Source organism: Anopheles bellator, chromosome 2, assembly GCF_943735745.2.
Source record: "Anopheles bellator chromosome 2, idAnoBellAS_SP24_06.2, whole genome shotgun sequence".
Lineage (NCBI taxonomy): Eukaryota > Metazoa > Arthropoda > Insecta > Diptera > Culicidae > Anopheles > Anopheles bellator.
Genome location: NC_071286.1, coordinates 81,878,115 through 81,899,505, shown reverse-complemented (window position 1 = coordinate 81,899,505; position 21,391 = coordinate 81,878,115). Strand labels below are relative to the sequence as shown.

Genomic DNA, 21,391 nt, shown 5'->3' with positions numbered 1-21,391 from the left:
CTGGAACTGGAGCGCATAATAAATGAACGAAATTATTTTTCTCATTATGCCCTGGGTGGTGGAAAACTTTGGCCGCCTCGGACCAGCAATCGAATCGAAACGAGGCTCAAATCGCGTATCGCGCAGGGCACGGGAAACTCCTGCCGCTACGCCCCATTTGGTGTGAGGTCACAGCGGAATGAAAATTATATTTGCATAGAAAATCACGACGACGACGCAGCATAGCGCAGCATAGCGTTCCGTTTTGGGGCGTGATTTTTTCTCTAGCATTCGGTGTGATGTTTAGCCTCCGCAACGCGCTTCTAATCCGGATCACCCGGGGCTCTTCCTCGGTGCTGTAAGCAGCCAAAAACCCCAACCCGAAAGGTGTACGGTGTAATATTTATGTTATGCGAATCCAGGAGCCGCGCGACGGGAGCGCCGAGCCTAGGAAATATGTTTTGAATATAAATGATAATTTTAACGCAACGTCCTATCTTGTGCCGACATTCGCTTTGCTCAGAGTACCAGTCCTCTGACGCCCCAAGAAGCTTCCGGTTGGAGAAGCACCAAAGTGGGTTGTTTACTTTGGGGGGCGGGATGTTTATGTAGATGTTGGCACACAGCGAACGGGGAATACACGACAACTATTACCAAGCGCCGCGCCTAAGCTGTTCTCAAAATGTTGCGACACTATTCACGGGCGACCACAACAACCGTTGTGCAGCTTCTGGAAGAAAGGTTTCTTCTCCGCGTGTAGGAAATTAAATTCGACCTTTGATACCGGGAGAGCGTCACCAGCGCGGGACGATCGTGAGAGCGCGTCCTTTGAGGTCCGGATCCATCCCGGAGCAGCTGTTTGATGTGCAAACTATGCGTGACGGGATTGGGCTTTTCCCGGTTTTGGGGCGGATAATTATTTTGCGAAACCCTGTGACAGATGCGGCCAACCGGAAGCGGCAGAGTGTGTGCGCAAATGGAACATAAATAATTTCACGGGGTCCCATTTTCGGAACACCTTTCGTTGTTCCGCTGGTGGGCAAAAGATTGGCGATTTGCGGACGGCCGGATGGCACCAGGTTTTCCGGGTCTCTGTTTGCTTTCTCACACAACCTGCCTGCCGGATGGGGTCCTGGGAAAATGTCACGCATGGCCGTGCCAATCTCGAAAGTCCAGGCCACCAGCCCGAGCCGTGTTGGGTTCGGGCGTTATATTGCAATTGAAATGGTTTCAAATGAAATGGGGCCCACTGGCGACCGAAAATGAATGGCGAACTAATTAACTAGAACCGGGTGCGCTGTACGATGGGTAGCAAATGTCCTTTTTTGGAAGGAAAGTGGTCGGCGGTGAAAGGACAATGGAAGCCCTAGTGACTGAATGAAAAGCTAAATCCAGTTTGATTCAAAAACATCGTTCATTCATTAACGAAAATATATTAAGTTAGATTGAGCTTCATCGGTAACTGCAAGCCGGGGGCATCTGAAACTATGGAACAGATTCATATCGAGCTGAGCTCATACTCTTTCAATCATATCAAATGATAAGCCTAAATTAATCTGTTTCAGAGTACATTTTATGAGTTAAATACTCTCAACATTTCGTTATCTTTATACGTTTTCATCACTAAAGGACGAGTGGCTAGTTTAGCTTGATTTGCTAGCTTCATCATCAAATTTAGTTACCACACTGCCCGTCGCTGCTTATTAATGCCAAAGTAAAATATTTTCAACGAAACAAAGTCTTATGCTTTCTGCCACTCTTGCATCTTGAACCAGAAACTTCCAATATGAACCCTTTTGCCTTTTTATCTCCACCGTAATTTGATACATTGGCGCTCCATGGCGCAGATGTGCCTTGCGGGCCACAACAATAGCGGCACCCAATGCCATAGAAAAAAGTGTTCAATTATGCCACCAAACAGCATATGGGGTTCGTATCGAGCAACCAACTCGAGCACTCTTTTCCGAAAACCGTTGAAAACCTACAATGGCGGAACAAAGCGCGTGTAACGAATCCATTTTCATCACAAATTCGGTGTCAAAACCACGAACAGTTGGCCATCCAAAGTCGGGTGTGGCGTTGTGCGTGATTTTATTCAGTTCCTGCCTATTGACTTTTCCGCCCAGCCGCCCCTGAGACGGGCGTACGGCGTTCGACGAATTGACAGAATATTATTATCACTTTTACTCGATCAACAACCACGGGCCGCGTCGGATGGCACATGCGATTTCGGGAGGGTCTTCTTTTTCGAGTGGAAGCCACGACTCTCCACAGGCCACGGAAAGACAAGTGACAGCTATTCCGGGCCGGGCGCGAAAGGAAAGAAAGCGGCCCATGGTCCCGTGTGCTGCTGCCGGGCGACACGCGTCAACGTGACACAGCTGTCAGAGACGCGCGTAGGGCAAGAAAGATGAGAACGGCCCCCGGCCAGATGGGGCCATGTTTTGTTGCGATGTTGGAAAAACGAAACTAACTTACGCGCACGGTCAAAAAGGGATTCTTTCAACGATGGCAACACCGAACCGGTATTTAAATCCATCGAAAACAAAAACACTTCATTCTGACACAAACCACAGCGAAAAACTGAGTGTTTCGTGGTCTCAAAGCATGCTTCGTTAGCAGCGAGCGTGACAACGACGAGCGCCTCGGTTGCTCATTACCAAATCGTGAAAAACTCCTTCTCGCACATCCACTTTCAACGGGCGACCTATTAGCCATTATCGCCGGCGTTGAGCGAAGCACTTTGGCAGTAAATTCGATGAAATCGAGAGGAAAAAATCACCAATCACCATGCGCCTCCATGGGCCGTCATTAATAATTTTCTATTCACACTCTTCGCTCACTCACGGAGCATGGAGCAACCTTAGCAAGGCTCACATTCGATCGACCGAGCTGGCAGACGACCTCCGGGGAAAAAATCAATGTCTGGCGCACTAGACGCCCGTCCCGTGTCCCGGCTGGGGATGAATTTAATCAATTTTATGATTGGTTATAAAATTAATTATGTTTAGAAAAGAGTTTTTCCATCGGCTCTCTGCTGTCCACCGTTCGAGCTGGGTTAGTGAAAAACTGTTGTGTTGTTGCGTCTCGTCGCTGGCCGGCTTATCGGGGGGAAGCCATCGGCAAACATAGCCTGGCATCGCTTCGCTTCGTGGTGGCCAGTCTGTGGCGTTAATGGTGTGGTGTAAAAATAATGAAAACACTTGTCCGACAAGCCAGGAGAAACGAGTGCCAGGAGTGGAACCATTTTTCACGACTTCACACCATTTTCCGCGCGCAGATTTTGGGGTGGAAAAAAAGGGAACGCTAGGCACCGCTCAACGTTCGCACGCACTGATGGATGGATATTTTGAGAGATTGGGAGCTGGGCTGGGTTGCTAGTTCCCCGGAGCGCGCCCGGGTGGCAACAGTTTGGTCGTCTCCAGCGGCGGCGCTACTCTGTTTTTAAAGCCAGTAAATTTGATTTATTCCCACTCCCCGGGGCTGTACCGGTCCCGGCGCAAGATCTTCCAGGAGTCCCGCGTCCGCTCGGTGGGAGATTGCAACACACACTTGATGAGGTCTTGCCCTGCTTCTGGCGCCATCCGTTGGTCCCCTGGCCTGGCGCGGCGTCTTGCGACGTCTTCCGAGCGGCTGCGAGGCAGTGAAAGTATTTATGGCGAGGCGATGGCGAGAGTGATCTCATTAGTGCTAATTGAATCTTGCTAATTGAAATTAGTGCCGTCCGCTGGATACGCAGCCGCCGCGCTCTGGTAGCAGGATACGCGAGCAGGTGCCCTCGATGGCGGGATTCCGGCGTCACGAACTCGCGGTACGGGCGTGTAATTTATGGTGACAACTTCACTTAAGTTAATTTTATCATTTGATACGTTTAAAGTCGAAATCGATCACGGGACGATTAGTTAGTTAGCGGTCGTGGTGCGATAGTGGTGGCAATTCAATTGCAAGTAGTTGTTGACAGGCAAAAATTTAATTAATGATAGCTTCATAGGGCCATTCGAAGAGTTGTTTAGATGTTTAAACTTTGGGCCAACATAAATATGCTTCGAAAATAAAATTATGAGGCTGAAAACGCTCCGAACGACCAAGTTAAAGAGATTATCTCCCGTGGGAACCATTAACCGATAAAATAGAAGTCGCCTGGTGGGTCCTTTTCCATTCGTATCCTAATTTAACATTTACCATCCACCATTATTTATTCTCGCCCGGCCGGCTGGCGGGGTCCGTCCGGTGGAATGACATCAATTTTCGTTTGGATGATAAATTTTTATTGCCTGCCAGTGCCCGGTTCAGGTTGGGTTTAAAATTGGAGACACCGAGTGTGCTACTAAACCGACGGTGGACGCCATGAAATAATGAATGTACCGCGGCAGCTTGGAAAAGCTGCAAATATATTTATTGATATTCTATCCGGCCGAAAGAGCGTACGAGAGCAAGAAACGGGGAAAACTATTTTTATTTCCCATCATTTATCCGTCCCTGGGCTGGGCGAGCGAAACAAAATTGTTGCCATAACACAACCAATACAGGCCCAAATGAAATAAACCGGCTGGCAGTGTGCGTGTTCGTGGATATCCGGCTCGCGAAAGCGGCTCCCAATGGGTCTAGGGAAATGGCCGACCATAATTTCGGCTTCGCAAAGGCCACCGTATGCGCCGGGGAAAATGCATTTTTCTGCACCACCGGTGGCGCCGGTTTTTGCGGTGACCGAAACCGGAAATCATTTTGTTTAATTTCGCTGAACTGGTGACACTCGGTGGTGGGAAACCGACCGTCGGGGGGGGGGGACCGATCCATCGAATGACGGCGCCACTGACCACATCAGGTGGCGGCCTGACGTGGAACACGCGTTTCCGGTTCAGCGCCCACAACGGGTTCGATGTCCTGTAACAGTGGCCTCACTGCACAGTGTCAAGCGACCGGCTTCCGGTTTGAATTTCGATCTCTCACCGGGCTCATGTTTCGTTGGGTGCCTTTTTACTTTTATTTCACCTCGATAAATACGATCGTAACGCGAACGTTCGAGTGATAGAGACCACATCGACTCGTCATCAAAACCTCCGATGGATCGATGATGGACGATCAACGCGGGAAATAAAACTCCCCAAACATGCCATTCCCGATGGGATGTCCTTCGACAAAAAAGTGGAACCATCCGAAACAACTCCCAACGCACGCACATTTGCATACATAAATTCGGCGTTTTTACGAGAAGCCCCACTTCGCCAACTGCCAGCCGCAGAAAAAGCTACAGAAGTTACGGAAAACATCCCCACCGTTTTGTTTGTTCAATTTATGGTGAAAATCGTTTGATGTGATAATCTATTTTCCCACCGGCAACGGTACAGCACTGCTGCTGGAGGTGGCGTGCGAAAACCACGTATCAAAACGGTCAGCGAAAAATGGCGAAAAGTGGAAGTTGGGTTTGATGGAAAATGGCAATCTGATACCGTCGGTTGGCATTAACAGCACGCGGATGCTGATGGAGCCACAATCGGTAGGGAAATTAATACAACGAATTGATTACCTATCAATAATCGGCCGGAAATGGTGACACAATTGCACTTCGGAGGACGAGAAAGTGATGATGAAGGTTGACGATACGAGGTTTAACTGCTGGTCAACAGTTAGCACCATCAAACAGTCAATCAACATCAATGGTTATCGATCCATTTTATTCAATTAAGGAGTTTGACATATTATTTGTGTGCAAATTCTTCACTTAAATTTAGTACAATTCCGTGGAAATTAAAAGTCAATTATAACCGAAAATACTAAATAACCTTTTATCAAAATATCGTTATCAATCATACATAATAATATAATACGGAGAAAATGATCACGAATACAGCGTAGTTTTAAAGTCAATAATTTCTGCGGTAAAGCAAAAGTTCAATAATATTGTGAGCCGTTTAAAGACCAGAATATTAAAACTTGTCCTTTCCGGCGGTTATTGACAACGCTTTTTTACGATGCAAAACAAACTTCCTCGAAGAATAAACTGGCAAGAGTAGAAAACGACGAAAGCGAACCACGTTGTCCAACAGATTGTTTCCACTCAACCCAGGAAGTCTTCGGGAAAGTGCTCCCGTCGACTGGCCATTAAATCGTTCGCCTCGCTGCACTTTCCATCGCTCGCCAAGCGCCATTTTCGACGCGAGTTCGTTCCATCGTTAAGTTCATCATCTGCGAAACGGGCGAGATGGCGTCACTTGGCGTTGGCATTAAAAAAACAAAACACTCACACTTACATACCGAGAACGCCATTTCCCGGCGCATCGGAAGATCCTCCCCCCCCCCCCCCCCCTCGAGCCACGGATCGTTCTGCTCCAGGTGTTGGCCCCTAGGGTGGGCAATCTTTCTTGGCTTCCCCCGTCGGGACAAAGGCGAGAAAATCGATAAACAAACACATTATTTATGCGCTCGCCAGGAGCAGGAAGGTTTTGTTGATTTCCCACTTTCCAATATTTTCCCTTCCTTCCCGTCGACAGAAGCTGACCTTTCCCGGGTTTCGGGTTCGCCCTCTCGAGAAGAATTCCATCACAACGGGCAGCTAAGAGTGCCTGCGAGCTGAGAGAAGCCACTTTCGCAATCATTAATGATCTCGGCCACTGATCGTCTTGGCCGAGAAGTGATGGAAAATAATTTTTCAGTTTTCCTCCATTCAATCGCTGGGCGGAATTCTTGGGGAACGTTTTCGACGAGGAATTAATTAACCATACGCTGGTCAGCTTTCGACACTAGCGCCAGTTTCAGTTGTGAAACAACATTTTCTTCCTGTTTTAGGCCACGGTGAAGAGGTTCCATGCAGCCCCACCCGGTGTGCAGTCAGCTAATAAAGCTCATCATCGATCGATAAATATTTTTTAAATTGACAGAGCTAAATTTTTTCCCCTAAGTCATAAACCACATACGGTTTGCCGGCGCCCCGGCCGACGTATGGCTTTTCTTGAGGATGCCGAAGCATACCTCGAACTCCGTTCGAAGACCGAAGAATTCAGCACAGAGCGTCAGCCAAAGGAGGCATCTTGTCCCAAAACCTTGGTCTTCCATTTCCCAGATGCCCCGAAGACGACTCGAAACGGGACGAGACCGCACCGGCAGTGGATGAAAAATGTTAATATAGAGCAACCTTGGAAATAATAAAATCCTATTATCCTTTTAAATGCCTGCCCCGGTGGCACTCCAGGAGGAAAAGCCTTCGGGATGCAGGAAGAATTTCTCGGGTCTCCCCCAGGACAGCGAGGGAGGTCGCAAGGGGGATGCGATCGCAGAAAGGGACGTCCGCCATCGGCAGTCAAAAGTCTAAAGTCAGCAATAATAATTTCATGCAACATATGTTTCGTATGTGTGTGGGGATCCGTACCGTTCCGAACGGAACCGGAGCAACCCGGGACGGAAAGAACATTTCTCTCCAAATGGGAATGTTTTTCTTCCCCACACACCGGGCCATCTCCGGGCCTTACGTGCCCGTTTTGGATCCTGGAGCACTCAGTCGGGGCATCGAATCGAACTGGAGCATGGTAGCATGGGTTTCGTGCCGCATGACGACGGTGTCGGAACGGGATCCCATTTCGCATCATCTTGGGACAGCTTTTCCGCTCAAAATCGCTTGTATCGTTTACGGGGCGGTAAGATAATCCCCTTGTTCGCCTGGCACATCAGAATTGTGTGCAGGGAAAACTCCGGCGACAAACAACAAGCTCATCTGCAGCTGCTAAACACGGTCCCATCACGGGGTTCCTGGGTACCGACTGCCGCTTGCTTCTTTGGATTGAGACCCGCGGCGAAACTGATTTGTCGCTGATAGTTTGCGAACTAGAATGGATCATAAAAGGATTTGGTGCAGTTGGACATTCATTTCAACAGCAGTCAATATCCTGCAGAGAGCTCTCGTTCGTGAGAATGACATTTATTTTTTACGCTAATTTGCATTCAGCCGGCAGGACACGCTCGACACGGTGTCTATGTTGGACCAACACTATTGTAACTCTTTGTCAGCCGTCAGCATAGAGGCCGAGCGCGACACATTGGCCAACGGGCGGTCCTGCAATCGAACGCTGCCGTTGCATGTTCGCAAAAACCCCTTTTCCTGATAATATCGTTGCATGGCCACCAACACGGCCATTATCATCATCATCATCATCGGAAGCATAATGTCCACACCACGCCGGCGCGACCGGACTCCATAAAATAGGGCCGTTTTGTATGCACGCGCCAGCGGTGAGCATATATCATGCTTTTGCAGCCCACACGTGGATCGTTGGCCACCCGTTTGGGGCTTCCCCAGAGCCGCTTAAGAGCCTGGTGCGTGGATGTAAATTAAAATCGATATATTCGAAACGCTTATTATTGGGCGGCTCAGCTTAAAGTACGCGGTTGGCAAAGTAAGGACCATTTATGAGACCAATTATGAATGTTAACTCGTTTGCCGAAGAGGTTTTTTTTTTCATTGGTAAAATAGGTCCAGCATATTGCTAAGAGGCCATGCTAAAGTGTGAAGGTTGTGATGGAAAGCTTTAACAAACATTTAAATGTCCTTTTCCCAACCGCTAACGAGCGCTCTCGCGAGGGTTTCCATCTCGCAAGACGTGCCCATCCCTAATGGTGGATGAAAAATCGATATCAATGCTATTTTTAATGCATTGTTCGCATTTTTCGCCGACGCTGCCCCCATTGGGCCTGGCGGGTTCGAAACAGAGCTCTGACCCAGCATCGCCGTAGCTTTTCGCCAGAAGCTCCGTGGGAGTGGAAATGAATGTAATTTTGAACCTTGCGAGTCAAATCGAGTCCGGCCCCGGCCGGAAGCATTTCTGGTGAGCCACGCGTTTCACGGCCACCCAGCCGTTCCGGTGGGTCAGAGGCCCACGAATGCGAATGCGAAGACGAAGCAAAATCAAACGCGAAAATCGCGCTTCAAAATGGGGCAAAAAATATTTAAATCATCCACGAAACCTGTCGACTGTTCGAGCCGTTCGAGAAGCGAGTGAAAAAGAAAGGAAATTGGGCACACCCAGAAGCCGGGGAGCAAATCCACCCTTCAACCGAAATGGAAATCACCGCTTCGCGAGGAAAAAAACGGTCGGCGTAAACGTGCGGGTAACGGAGCGAATGAGTGGAGCGAAACGGTGATATCTTGCCTCCTGGTAACTTACTGCCTTTTCCGGGTGTCGCCTGCCGAGTGTGGCCGTCACTGCACTTTGCTGATTTTTTCCCGCTTTTCTTCCCTTCACTATCTATCTATCTATTTATTTACGGTATCCTTTTCGGTCAGCTCGTCGGGCACCGGCACACTAATCAGGGAGCTGAAGGTTTTCTCGCCGACGAGTGTTTTTCCAATCTAATTTTTTTAATTAAGTCTCCTTCGGAGAGAACTGACCGAGGCAACTGACAGGCATCCACCAAAAAAGAAACGAGAAAGGACGAACGATGTGTTACAACCCGCTTTTCACCGGTTCACTCGGGCGCACGGAAAACAAATCACTTCACCCCAAGCCCCGAGGCCTACGGGATTTCCACACTTGGGACTCCCGACTTTTGGGAAGCTATGGCGCACGGACACGGATACACCTCGCACACTGGCACACGAAAGCAATACTTGAAATACGTAATCGACTCGACGTAAGCTCGGCTAAACTAACTCTCGAACTCTCTGAACGCAGCTGGTTCGACGGCGGTTCGCAGACTCCCACACAGATACACAGAAACATGCACACACGTAATCAGGTCTGCGATCTGCTGCACGGTACACGGTATTATCATCACCATCATCAACACGCCGCTGATGACGACGCGCGCGTCACTATCATCGTTATCATCGTTATCCTTGCGGCTCGAGAGCCCCACCGGCACGGCGATGGCGGCACATCATCCACATCGGCACCGTTACTACCACCACCGGCCACGGTTCGGCAAAACGTTTCATCAAACGGCCCGCTTCATCCTTCACCACCATCTGCCCCGGGCTTTTCCGGCGCGTTCCTCCCGAGAGAAGCTTCGGACGGGATGGGGCTTTCGTTGGGCCGCACGGTACCGGCACTACCCATCGGTGGCCATTGCCGTGAAAAATGTTTCCACCTCGAAGTTTGGGCAGAAGAAAAATCGATCTTCCAACCGAACGGCCGCCCCTTTGCCGATCGTTCGCAGGCGATTTTCCACCGGCCGCGTGCACTCGTGCGAAAGTTTCCCGGTTCGGTTCGCTGGGCACCGTTTGTCACGTTTTTCTTAAACTCAACTTCCGGTCGATTGCTGGAAATTTCCACTGCCCATTAGATCGGTTTGAAGGTGGCCGGAAACGAGGATATGAGGAACGGAGGATAATTTTATGTGGCACCTATTCGAGCGAGCGCCTCTTTTCCACACGCGAATCCCACCCACAAGCGCGGGCGGCCATCGAAAACATCGATCCGAACTACGAAAACTACGTACTTCCTGCGGGCGACGGCGGCGAACACGAACACCGAATGCTACGACGAGCGCGTCTCGGATGCAACTGACGCACCCAGCGAACCGGTTCCGGTATTTTCCCGACCGACCGATGGGCCGATGGTTCGGGCCGCACGCTCCTCGTGCCGATGCAACAGCGTGGCCGCGCGTTGCGCAACACCGAGCCCGAACGTACGCACGAACGCGATGGAAAACCCGGTCCGGTCGCTTGCGTAGGATTTTCATTGAGGAAAATCCCGCTACCAACGGAAAAGCGCAACGGTTGTCGCATAACACGCCCGCAAGGGTCACGCGACGCTTTTCTCACTCGTCACCCGAAGCAGCTCACTGAGGGAATGAGATTTTCCGACTTCGCAGGAATGCAGCAGTCGGCGACCATTGTGCTGTGTATTGTTCAAAAGCAAAACAAACCCACGTGATACAACTCGCAGTACTGAGAGTGCGACGGAGAGAGAGCGACAGAGTGAGGGAGAAGAAAATAAGGGGAGCAGCTCACTCGGCAGCCAAGTGAGAACGACTGAGAAGCGACTGGAAACTGTCAAAACGGCGCAGAGTGAGCGCGAGAATCTCAGGAAGGATTGAATTGCTAGGAAATAGAGAGAGACACAATCCAAAAAAGACTCTTGTGGCATTATTATTTCGATTCGATATCGTCTTTTTCATTTTTTCTGCCTTCGTCTGGGTCTCATCCCGTTGGAATGCTCGACGGAATGTCGGTGCGTTGGGAAGAAAATGAAAAAAAAAATAATCTCCTAGCGCCAGTCGGAGGCACCGTAATTGGTCGGCTGAAATAGCTGCAGCCGATGGAATAAGAAAATTCTTGAGGAAAATGTTTACCGACGACCATTGATGTCCACCAAATGGGCAATCAGAGGCCAAGCGGCTTGCATTGTTTTACCCACACCTCTGTCTGGGGTTTCTCGCAAGGACATTGGCGAAAGGATTGTGATCAATAAAGGGCTTGCAAACTTTATTTACATTTACTATCATAACCTAACAAAGAGGTACTACACACTGTATAATTATATTAACTAAAGTTTGTGATTGAATTTTAGCGCATTATCCGATGGCGTATGATTATCGTTCGCTGCGTCTCCTTCGGTACGAAATGCTTTCCTCTGCGTCCCTGTCGTCTCTGGGGACACAACAACGGAATCGGGAAGGAAAAAGCAAAGAGTTTTTCCGCGTACGAACGTGTGAGTGGAGAAAAACCAGACAACCATTCGCACAGTCGCGCAGCCGAGTGAAGAGAGGCTATTAATTATATCACTAATTAATGAAGAAAAATGAGACCAACGTGAGGCGTGGAGTGCTCATAAGGTGCTGCGGATGAGGTGAAAAACCAGACACACTCGCGCCCGGGCATGAAGGATGATCGCAACATAATTATCTCGCACAATCCTACCAGCCGGTTGGCACGAGGCCCACCTTTCGCCATTTGCCGGAACAATGTGTACGTTTTCTTGCCCGGTTCAACGGCACGAAAATAAACCGATGCTGTGACCCACTTTGGGCAAGCAGCCCGGCCCAAAAGGGCATAATTGATTAGAAAAGTGTGAGCTCGGGGGCCACACAAGCGCAACGAAAACGCCAAACAGAAAACCGAAACACGCGCCATATTTCGCTGCACCCGGCGTGATATGTTTCAAAACGCCGTACGATCTGCGGTGGCCGTAAATATTTACACTTCAACCAGGCAGCAAATGCAACCCTCCTTCTGGGGGTCTGGGCGTCTTAAGAAGAGATTAAGATTTTGAGCGGTCCTATCCTTGCCAAGATAGAACGCAGGCCACGTAGCATTTTTCCCCCGCGTCAGACGCTTCACTAGTGCGGCCCGAGCTCATTGCTGGCCGCGGTTTATTGGGAAGCCATAAATTTGGTTTTAATTGTTGCCAAATTGATACCTTCTGCGGTCATTCGGGAGGTGGATTGGGATGGCCCGTTCCACTGATTGCAGTTTGTCTGCAGCAGAAGATAACGTTCTGCTGGCTGCTGGGTCGAAGAATCAGTAAAAGACGCTCACGTCTGCGGTTTTCGAGCACAGATCGGGAATCGGGCTGGCGTCAGTCGGGAAGTTGTGTATCGAACTATTCCCATTGTTTACCACCACGAGTGCAATAAATTATCTGTGCTTTTTTTATTTCATTGGAAAATAGTTTCGGTCGGATCAAAAATCTTTAATAAATGGCTTGAGAATTGTAGCATATAACAACATGCAAATAAATATATTATTTAACGTCCAACTTAATTTGATGAGTTTGAGTTTCCATTTTAAACTATCACAAAGAAGTGAAGCTTTGATTTATTTAAGAAGCCGATTTTTCTAATTTTAAGACCGTTTATACTTCAAAAAGAATTAATCCTCACGCAACCAGCCACGCTTTGAGTAGTAAAATAAGCAACTCCCGGCGAATGCCATAAATAAAAGTCTAGCGCTCTGACGCCTTTCTTCTTTAATGGTCACTAATTTTTTTCTTCGAGGGAACCCTATATTGCACCAAAAAATTTATTACTGCAGCTAATTGTGTCCCCCGCCGGTGTTCGGTTCGAATCGAAAAGGGATAAATGTCCCACCGGGCGAGAGAAGTATAGGGAATGATCGAACCGGATTTGGAGCCCGTGTCACCCGGGAAGGATGCATCCAGGACTCACACCCAGCCAGACGCCGATGGATGACTGACGAGCGCTCTGAAACCTTTTCGGTTGAAAACAACGATAAGTCATCGGCAGCACGTGCACCCATAGCCGCTTGGTGCTGCAATCGTCCGTTGTTGTTGATGTGAAAATAGATTTATTCACCTTCCGGCCGTTCCGAGCCCCCGCTCGGGCCGTAGCTGTCAAATGGGTTTCATTGGGGATAACCCTCTTCGAGGCTGCTTTGGCAGTTCGCCGACGACGGGCTCTTTACGCCCGACGGTGATTTACGATCCTGATCGGGCCCGAGCAGGCGTTTAGCACTCGCCGTGCACCGAACGCCTTCCGGTGGGCGCTCCGTTTCCAGCCAGGAAGTGTCAAAGAGACACACACGCGCTCACGGGCTGTGCAGTAAAAAATGGCACCGTAAAAAGGAAACGTGTCAATTTTAAAAACTCACCGACTTCCCGAATCGAATCAAAGTCCACCCTCACGCACACCACACGAGGAGTTCTTAGCCCGCTGCGAAGGGCCGGGAAAATCGGGAAGACGCTGAAGTACATTTTCTTTTGGGGCACGGCCAACACGGTTTCGGCACGTTCGTGACTGGGTTTTACCGTGACGCGGCCATCATACCCGGGGGTGTCGCTAGTGGTATTGAATTATTTTCCCATTTTTATTACCGAAAACGGTACCGGGAACTCCTCGGAGTTCGTGACGATTCGAGAGCATAAAACGCTCCGGTGCGGTTGAGTTCATCGAAGGGTGGACGGTGAGTTCCGGCCACTCGCTTCGCCAGAGCTCAAACACGAAACCAATCGAAGAGACAAAAGTGGGCGATCACTCAAGCGATCAAGTTTTATCGCGACAATCTAACGAGCGTCTAATAGGGGAACGTGTCCAAAGTTTGGCGCTTAAAAGCCACACATTTTCCACCTTTTCCCAGCAGCCTTCACCGATCACCGACGAGTAGTAACGAATCCAGACACGTTCGCCCACTTTCGCCGCCAATGGAAAGGACCCACTTGCCCGCTGACCCTAACGATGGGTTTTGGTCGGTCGAAACCTCACCGCAGCGTGAAAAGTGGCTGAACGGGATTTTCCTTGGGCCAAAGGAAAACCCATCCAAACACCGGCGGTCACGATTGCACCTGTCAGGAAGATAAAACCCTTTTGACAATCGCGCCCGAATCGAACGCCGACGACGGTGGACGAGAGCATAACGCGGCGGCATAAAATAGGATGAGAGGACCACAACAAAAAAGGGGCCCGGCTCGAAATCCGTTTGACAAAAACAACTGTTTGCCGTAAATTTGTTTATTCGTTTCGTTTCGTTCTTTTGTGACTCACGGCCCCCGGGCGGACAACCCTCGGAACAGCCGCGAGGGTGGTACTTATGCTTCAAAGTGTACCATAAATTTTCACCACAGCGATAATTCGGATTTATGGGTTCGGTATGTTCTGTTTTCGCTTTCGCCGACGGCCGTCGTTTGGGAAATTCAACTCTTTTCTAGCTGGGCCCGGGTGGTGTGACTAGGATAACAGCATTCCCGGCTTGGCCTGCGGGCTGCATACGGGTTGCAGTGGAACTGCACCGCATTGTTGGCGGTTCGCATGAACGGTATCGGGTTCCGGTTCCGGTCCTTCGAAACAAGGGCCGAAGGTAGGATTTTATTGGTTTCTGTTTTTCGGAGACGAGAAGTTGTAAAACAAATGCTTCTCGCACGTTCATCATCGACGCCCCGGAACGAGCTGGAAGGGCTTCGGAGCGGGCGGGTTGTAAACTATTGATTACCGGTTAACGTTTTTTTCCCGGGCCCCCGTCGATCCTTAAGACGGTTGTTCCCGAGGGTGGTAGGTGTTATAGGTTTCACGTTTGGTTCACAGTTAATTGGAAAAAGGGGGACCCCGACACGATCGGTATCGGGCTTGAGTTACTGTCAGTCAAGCCTCGGATAACCCGTTCACAGTGAAGTGTTGATTAAAGTTTTCGTTTCCTTGGAGTGGAGGCGTGCAATGGAAACCCGGCTGCACGTAATTTGGCCTCCCATGTAATCGTGTTTAATGAGTTCCCGTGAACAACATGCCACACCGTTACATGAGCATTAGTAATGCGATATATCGGTCGCTCTCGGGTTACATTCGAATCGACCCGTCTTATTTCTGTTCTAATGAACATATTTAAGATATTTAAATTATATTAAATTACGTTTGCTTCTGAAATAGTTTAGAACGATCATTTAATTCGAAGTTATCAAGACGATCACGTTACCAAGTATAATTGATTTCTATTTGGTCCACTTCTCTGAAGTCAATCTGTAGAAAGACCGATTCCATGCCCACGACAAGAGAACATTTGGCATGCGTTTGCAAAAAAGGACCGATTGCCCATTGGACAAACCACAGCATCACCGCGTGGTTCTGATTTATGCGCTTGACTTTCTTGGAATTTTTTGCCGCTCTAAAAGCACCATAAACTGTAGGCGCCACCGAGCGATCGCTCAACAATGTAATTCATGGCGGGCGCGATCGTGTTCGTGTCGGTAATTAATTTTTAACATATTCGTCGCACACGACGGCCAAACAAACAAACATGTGGTGCGGATGGAATCGAACGAAGATCGTCACCATCGTAAGGCAACCGTTTCCCAAACAAATATGCCAAACGGCGGCGGCGTTATATCGTAAATCATTTGGCGTGACTTCCCGACACCGACCTTCGACCGGGCGACCCCGACCGGGCGACCCCGACCGGGCGACCGACGGGAAAGATGCTCTCGGCAGGATTTTCCAGTCCACGGGCCACGGGAGGATAACGAAACAAACCGACATCTTGAGTGGCTATAAAACAAACAATTAACCACATTCATCATCTTTCGGACCGGTGGGGGGGCCTCCATTGGTTCATTTCACGGAACGCTTGACATCGGAAATGTATTTATCGGCGGAAAGAAAATGCATTTGCCGTTCGAAGGACGTCGACGTGGGTTTATGGAAACTGTAAACATGCTTCCAGTTCTGGGCGTTTACTCTCGGGTGATGAAAGGATAACTTTCACATTTCAACAAAGGAATGCAAAAATGAAGTACGAAAAATATGTTGGCCATCTGCTGGCGCAACACGAACAGGACAGGAATATTAAACAACAGATCCACGCTGACGACATTCGTTTACACACCGTGAACCGACCGGCTCATAATGAAGAATTTAATCGCAAGCCAAACAATTCAAAGCGAAAATTCATCAAACTCCATCCGAAGTGGTGAACCCAAAAAAAGAGTTAAAAAAAGAACCCGAACCTTGGGCCGCACGGAAAGTATGTGTAAATGATGAAATTTTACAAAACATTTCGCTACTTTCCCACTTGGGCATTCGGTTTTTTGTTTCGATTTAGCGCGGAAATCTGCGAAATAAAATCCTTACCATAAATTTGCCCGGCAAACAGTTTGTTTTGACATTCATGAAACAATTTTTACGACCACCGCTAGCGGCAGCGACCGCGACGGCCATTTGTCAGGATGTGAGTCTGGTGACGCCGGCGACCGACGGCGAGTGGACACTCGGTTGGTCGGAGGAGGATCGTTCGCGTTCGTTTTCTCTGGCCTTCCGTCCCAGAAACGATTCCGACTCTCCGGCCGTGAAAGGGAAAGTTTGTGGCGCATTTGAAGTAAAAACGGCATCACATTTTTCCCGGATTTTATGCGAACAAATTCACCCGGGCCAACAATGGCGGCGGTTGGTCCATGATTTACTGTAAGCCTTTGGCGCGTGATCATTCGCGTGAAGTGCGCATGATGGACACGACCGCGTGATGTAATTTTATAACAAAAACACCTCCCAAGATGCTCGTAAATTCCATTTAGGGCTACAGTTTCTACTAACCAACGTTGATGTGAACGCCTATACGAATTTGAAGGTTTTAAAAACAAACTCTAGGCGAACCGGCCCAACTGCCGTTCCGTCTCATCACCGTCGTCGTCGGTTTCCAGCGGGTGACATGTTTGTGGCAACATTCAGAAACCTCAACGAAAAACGGCCCCGACGACCCGTTCCAGGGTGACACGAATTGTGAAAAACGACGACTTTGCTGACACAACAATTCTCCACGATCGTGTCCAAGGGCGAAGGGGCCATGAAATATGTGCCGTAAGGAGCCGGATTTCTGGCGGACGTTGGTAAAGTAATTTTCACTCTCACCTGCTTCCGTCGCCTCCCCCCGGTTTGTAGACCTCAACCGAGGCTGGAACTAATTGAATCGAACAGTGCGTAAATTTATTATGTCTGTTTGTTTGGTGTTCCACCCGAAGTTCCGCTAGTTTCCCGACACCGGGCCCGCGACTAGGGTGACACTAGGGTCTATAATCTCTTTCTTCTCCCAAAATTAGAACGGCGCGTCGTGAAGGGTTCTTCAAGGGTCTGTGGCCCTTGGGCCACGGTTTGTGGTCTTCGCGATCCGGAAAAGTCATCGTCGGGGCTTTGCGCGCGGAGTGAAGATTCCCAGCCGCGAGCTGCCGTGCATTATGAGCCGCGTACATTAGCGTTATTTATTTGGACGGCTTTAAGTAGTGCCGGTGCCGGGCCGGGCCGGGCCGGGCCGGGCCCAGGCCGAGCTGAAAGGAGTTTCAAAACAAATCGAAACAACGTCTCCGAGTGGGGGGAAAAGGTGAATTTTCCCGACCGACCTGCGGTGGTGCGGTTTTCCGAAACTAATCGGATTGAATTATGGTCTTTCCGCTTCGATCGGCGCGTCGAGAACCGAGCTCCGGGGTGACGATTGCTCGCGTGGGCGACTACGGTCGACTTCTGGGCTTGTATTTTGTGGTGTTGGACAGCATGATTATGTGCTTTAAATAAGCACGGTGATACCGCGGAGCATGTGCTACCGTTAGACACATTTCGAATGGCAACACATTAGCACCGTGATGCTGTCACGCTCATAAGCTGCCTCGTAAGCGGGAACTACTTACGGGGCAGCTGATTTACGGCGCGGAACGAACTGACGTCGGGCTGCATTTGGCTACGTCGAATAATTAGCCCACACAAATGGAAGTAGAATGGTTTGTTTACTTATAAAATTCGGGTTTGAAGTAATATTAAAAATTATAAGTTAGTCTTTCTGCTCTCCTCTTATCTTATTGGAAATTTCATTTCTATTAGTTTTATGGTTAGTCTTTCCAAGAGATTTTTGCAGAACGTCATCTTGGGACTGTCCGATAAAGGTTTCGATTGTCCAAGTTTTTGCGATAGTAACTCGTATTTACAGAAAAAAAATATTAGACAGATTTTTACTTAAATAAGTTTAAAAGGTATCTGTAGACCACGCATAGAAACAAATATGGATTCCATGCTTTCTCCTATGCAAATGCTTTTTCCAATTCAACATGAAGGACATAGACTAATCCGACCAATCGATAAAATATGGGCACATTGAAACCCTCCCTTAGAATTGCGGTCCAAAACCAGTTGCGGTCCGCGAATAAAAGCGTAATAAAGTTTACCACCTACCTTTCGATGTATGCTGCCGTGGCGATGGCTTTGGCCGTCTCGAGGGCGATGTTGATGCGCTCGGTGCGCGTAAAGCTGCCACTGCGCTGCGTGGCGAGGGTCCTGCCAGGATTCCCCGGCAACGGTGGCCGTTCGTGGATCGGCGAAAGACTCGAACTTCCGGTTGCGATCTGCACCGGTTCCACGGCACTAGGCAGTGTTGGCCCGGTGCCAAGCTGAAGTGCGGCTGCCGGGTGTGATTTGGGACGTGGATGGAGGGGCGGTGGCAGTGGCGATCCGGCGGAAAAAGGCGCCACCGGACGTACGTACTGCTCCACCGGTGGCCCGGCCGCGGTCCCGAGTGAAGCTCGACGCGAGTCAATCTTTTCGTAGATATGATAATTGCTTCGAACGGACTCGTACACATTATCCTGCCGGTGGGCTCGATCATAATTATGATTTCCGACCACCGACGAGCCGTGGGCCTCCTTGGGCGGCCCACCCTCCCGCGTCCCGGGAACGGCACGCAACCGCGTGTCACTCTTCGTTAGCGTGCGGCCCGCTTCGACGGCTGCCTTCGGTTGAAGGGTTGAACCTTGCGTCCGTTCGAGCGCAGGACCTCCATCGAAAGTGGTCTGACTCAACAAGTGTTTCTCGTAGATTTCGTTCAGCAGCTTTGGCGTGAACCGGGCGCTTCCCGTCGCCGGTAGCGCTGACAGTTCGAAGGCTGGGCTCGGCTGCTGTTGTCTGGTGACCGCCGCGGAACCCCCGGACCTAGCGGCTCCCGGAAGCGCCCCGGCTACGGTCCTTTGACTTCCGGTGACAGTCGTCGTCGTCGGCGGCGGCGGTGCCAGTCGCTGTAGATAATCGGCCCTTTGCTGCTGTTGGGTCACGCTGGGATGACGGGCAGCAGCGTAAGGATTCGGTATCTGCACCGGAAGCGGCAGCGATGGTTGATTAAATATTCTACCATTGTTTTCGGGCTGGGTGACGAAACGTGCTGACTCCGGCGTCAGCGAGGCCACTTTCGAGCGCGACTCGTCCCGTGCCGCTTTGTAGACGGACGGGCCACCTCCTTTCGAGGTGAACTGTCTCGATTTATGCTGCTGCTGCTGCTGGTGCTCGGAACCCACTCCGCCGGACGTGGCCGGGAAGTCCCGATGCAACTCGAGCATTGCATGCTGACCGGCCGTTCGTTTGATCGCCGCCGCTATGCTGCCAATCGGCCGGGGTGCCCGGTGCACGGAGGCCTGCCGTAAGAATTTGCGCTTTAATTAAAAAACCCTAACAACGGCCGTACTGAGCCGACCCCCGAAAGTGCACCGAGAGAGAGAGAGTGCAACTCGCTGGGACATTATTTGATGGCGCCCGACAACAATAAGGTCCCGGCCGAGCAAATATGCATACTCACAAAGTTTGAAGGGTACTGCTGCTGTGACGGCTGCTGGATATTGCTGTTTCGGTCCACTTTCCGGTCCGGTTTGGAGCTGCTTGGAGCAACGGAACGAAACACGAAAAACGGAATGAATCGAACGGAGAAACGCTTCCTTCGGCGCGCTTCGAACCCGAATGCGCCTGTACGGTATGCAATTAGACGAGCATCACGAACGCTTCGCTTCAGTTGCGCGGTGCTCGTCAGCCTTTCAAGGGTTGGGTTAAAATTTTCCGAACTTACTCTTTCTGGTCGGCTCCGGACGGGCCGTTACCGGTCGATTTGATGGACAGCTTCCGACGGACACCGGTCCCACCCGGAGGCTGCCTCGAGCTGCCGTGCCTTCGATCCATCTCACTGCACTCCGCAACTGATCCGTTTTTCGGGACTGCAAAACTGGAAAGAGGGATCGAAAAAGAAACCAACACTTAGCGCCCCCTGGGAACGATACTTGAGGCCGGCTTCGTTTCTCAACACGACCTGGGAAGGAGATTCACGTTGAGATTGACGTAAACCAGATAGCTTCTGACTCCGTTTTTCTGGCCCCGATTCTCAGAAGCTGGATCTTTTCCAGACTGTGTCCATCATTTGGCGAAACTGGAAGGCTTGGAGAGACATGCACCAAAGAACCGTGGGTTGCCCGAGATGGGTTCGAGTGGTTTTTCAATTAGTTCACCCGAATCACTTGCCGCAGACAGAACGGGGTCCTCTCCTTGGTTTACACAGTAGCCGGGTGACGTAACCGACAATGCGGCCTATTTAATGGTTTGCCACTTCATGCTTTATGTTACCCTCGAGGACGGGCATGGCTCTGATTAGTAGCCGACAGAGGAAAAAGTGACGGCTTTTCGTCGAGTCCGGCATGCACATTGGCTCAACAATGAGAACCTGGGGTCCTGCCGAAAGGGCCGGCGCATTAGGTTTCTCCCATTGCCCATTTGTGTGCGGCTGCTTGCGGACGCCTGAATAGATGTTCCTGCGCGGTCTGGGCTCGGTCGTGCTATTCCCATTTCTATGCCCGCGGGACTACGTCGAAGTTCGTGAACGTCACGAACCGTGACCGATCTTCGCTAGTCAGCGCAAGGGAACGGGGCGCACCAGAATCAATCATCACCCTGGCTTCCATTCATTCACAGCCAGGGCAGGCAGGCCGGCTGGGGTAGCTCCATTACACGGCAACGGACGTGGCGTCACTTTCTTCTGATCGCTCCGCGGCCAGATCGTGTAACGAACGCGTGACGCGAAGGGACGTCGCCCGTCGAAGAACGCGCCAAAGGAGACAACGATCTTGACAAGTGTTGGAAGTCGAGGTCCGCGGTGTCTAATGGACGGTACGGCTTGATGTGCCATATGTTTCCGCCGGGCCGCTAGCGCTAATGGCGTGAGACGTCGAGATAAAGTACGGACACACGTTTT

General features: G+C 50.2%; 1 protein-coding gene across 1 annotated transcript in view; it reads right to left on the bottom strand.

Annotated features, from left to right (window-relative positions):
- LOC131208187 (kinesin-like protein CG14535) overlaps window positions 1–20,328 on the bottom strand; it is a 72,787-nt gene extending 52,459 nt beyond the window's left edge. The window contains exons 1-3 of the mRNA XM_058200838.1: window positions 20,219–20,328; window positions 19,955–20,030; window positions 18,565–19,793 (exon numbers count right to left, since the gene is read on the bottom strand). Coding sequence (XP_058056821.1) covers window positions 18,565–19,793; window positions 19,955–20,030; window positions 20,219–20,328 — 1,415 coding nt within the window. The remainder of the gene's footprint in view (window positions 1–18,564; window positions 19,794–19,954; window positions 20,031–20,218) is intronic.
- Between the last annotated feature and the right edge of the window lie 1,063 nt (window positions 20,329–21,391).